The 1,366-nt window shown below is 48.5% G+C and overlaps 1 protein-coding gene across 1 annotated transcript; it reads right to left on the minus strand.

The window, feature by feature from the left end:
• Window positions 1-238: 238 nt before the first annotated feature.
• Window positions 239-1,159, minus strand: SUCNR1 (succinate receptor 1). The gene has a single exon (XM_010159075.1). It carries the CDS (start codon window positions 1,157-1,159, stop codon window positions 239-241), a length of 921 nt encoding a protein of 306 aa, XP_010157377.1.
• Window positions 1,160-1,366: the final 207 nt, after the last annotated feature.

The raw sequence follows: 1,366 nt of genomic DNA on the forward strand, positions 1-1,366 counted from the left end.
CATATCCTGCTGCCAGAGCACCGTTTCCTGCTGCACGGGTGTGAGAACGTCTGGTCTGGGGAGTCAGATTAGCAGAAGTAAGTCGCCTGTATGATAAGGTAGCAAGTGCATTTAGTGGAACACAGTCAGCTCAGGCATGTTCTACAGCATGAATAATGAAACGGCACCGTGCGTTGGTGAACACTCCCCAGGAGAGCCCCCCCTGCCACCTCCCACGACGAGAGGTCTCCGTAGGCGTTCACTTGCCAGAGGCTGTCAGCCTGCTCAAGAGCTGCCTCACTTTTGCCATCAGCATCTCTCGGAAGTGGTCCCCCATCAAGAAATAAAACACGGGGTTAATGGCGCTATTCAAAAACGCGATGGGTCTCGTGATGACGTAAACGGTGCTGATAACGTCCCGCGTGCACAGGGACACATTCAGGGCCGGTATTCGGGAAGCCAGTCGGACATTGCGCATGATGTGGTAGGGAGTGAAGAGCAGCGAGAAGACAACCACTGTGAGAACCACCAAAGTGAGGGGCTTTTCAAGCGTCAGGACGGAACTGCACTGCTCGCTCCTGGTTTTGAGGAAGAGGACCATCTTCACATAGAAGCAGCACATGATCACGAGAGGGACGAGGAACCCAAAGACGGTCAGAAACATGCTGTAGATGAGGTTTTTCGTGGGGTCTCCGGAGCTTGCGTAATCAAGACACTTGTAATTATTGGCAGGCGTTACAGGCTCCAGGAAATACATCAGCGGCAGCAGTTCCAGTATCACCCCGACCCATATGGCGACAGACACGATGAAGGCAGATTTCCTCTTCTGCAGAAAATGTTCCCTGAAAGGGTATTTTATGATCATGTACCGGTCGATACTGATAATGGTGAGGAAAAGGATGCTGCTATACAGGTTTGCATGCAACAGGAATCTGTTGCTGTGGCACAAGATGCTCTCCTTTGCCCATTGGCCTCTGGAGTAGCTGTTCACGAGTATCGGAAGAGTACACAGGAATAATAAATCTGATAATGATAAATTGAACAGGTAGATGTTGCCACTTTTCCAGTTTTTCAGGCAGAAAATGTAGCCGAACACAACAATGGTGTTTCCAGTGAAGCCTAAAATGAACTCAAGGCTGTACATGGTGGAAAGATAGTACTTTTCTAGGTCATGCTTCATCAGCAAACAGTCAGCTGTCTCGTTCGCAGCCTTGAAAGTCAAAAGGGAACAAAAATAAACACAAGAAATTAGTGAAGGCTCATTGCCTGGCTATTTGTTCAGCGTTGCTGTGATAGTTGAATACAGCATGCTATTTCCTTGCAGCTTATACGCCAAGTAGAGCCTTGAACTCCAAGAATATCCCTTTATGCACACAAGATTTCTTCT

The sequence above is a fragment of the Eurypyga helias genome, unplaced genomic scaffold (genome assembly GCF_000690775.1).
Source record: "Eurypyga helias isolate BGI_N326 unplaced genomic scaffold, ASM69077v1 scaffold35479, whole genome shotgun sequence".
Lineage (NCBI taxonomy): Eukaryota > Metazoa > Chordata > Aves > Eurypygiformes > Eurypygidae > Eurypyga > Eurypyga helias.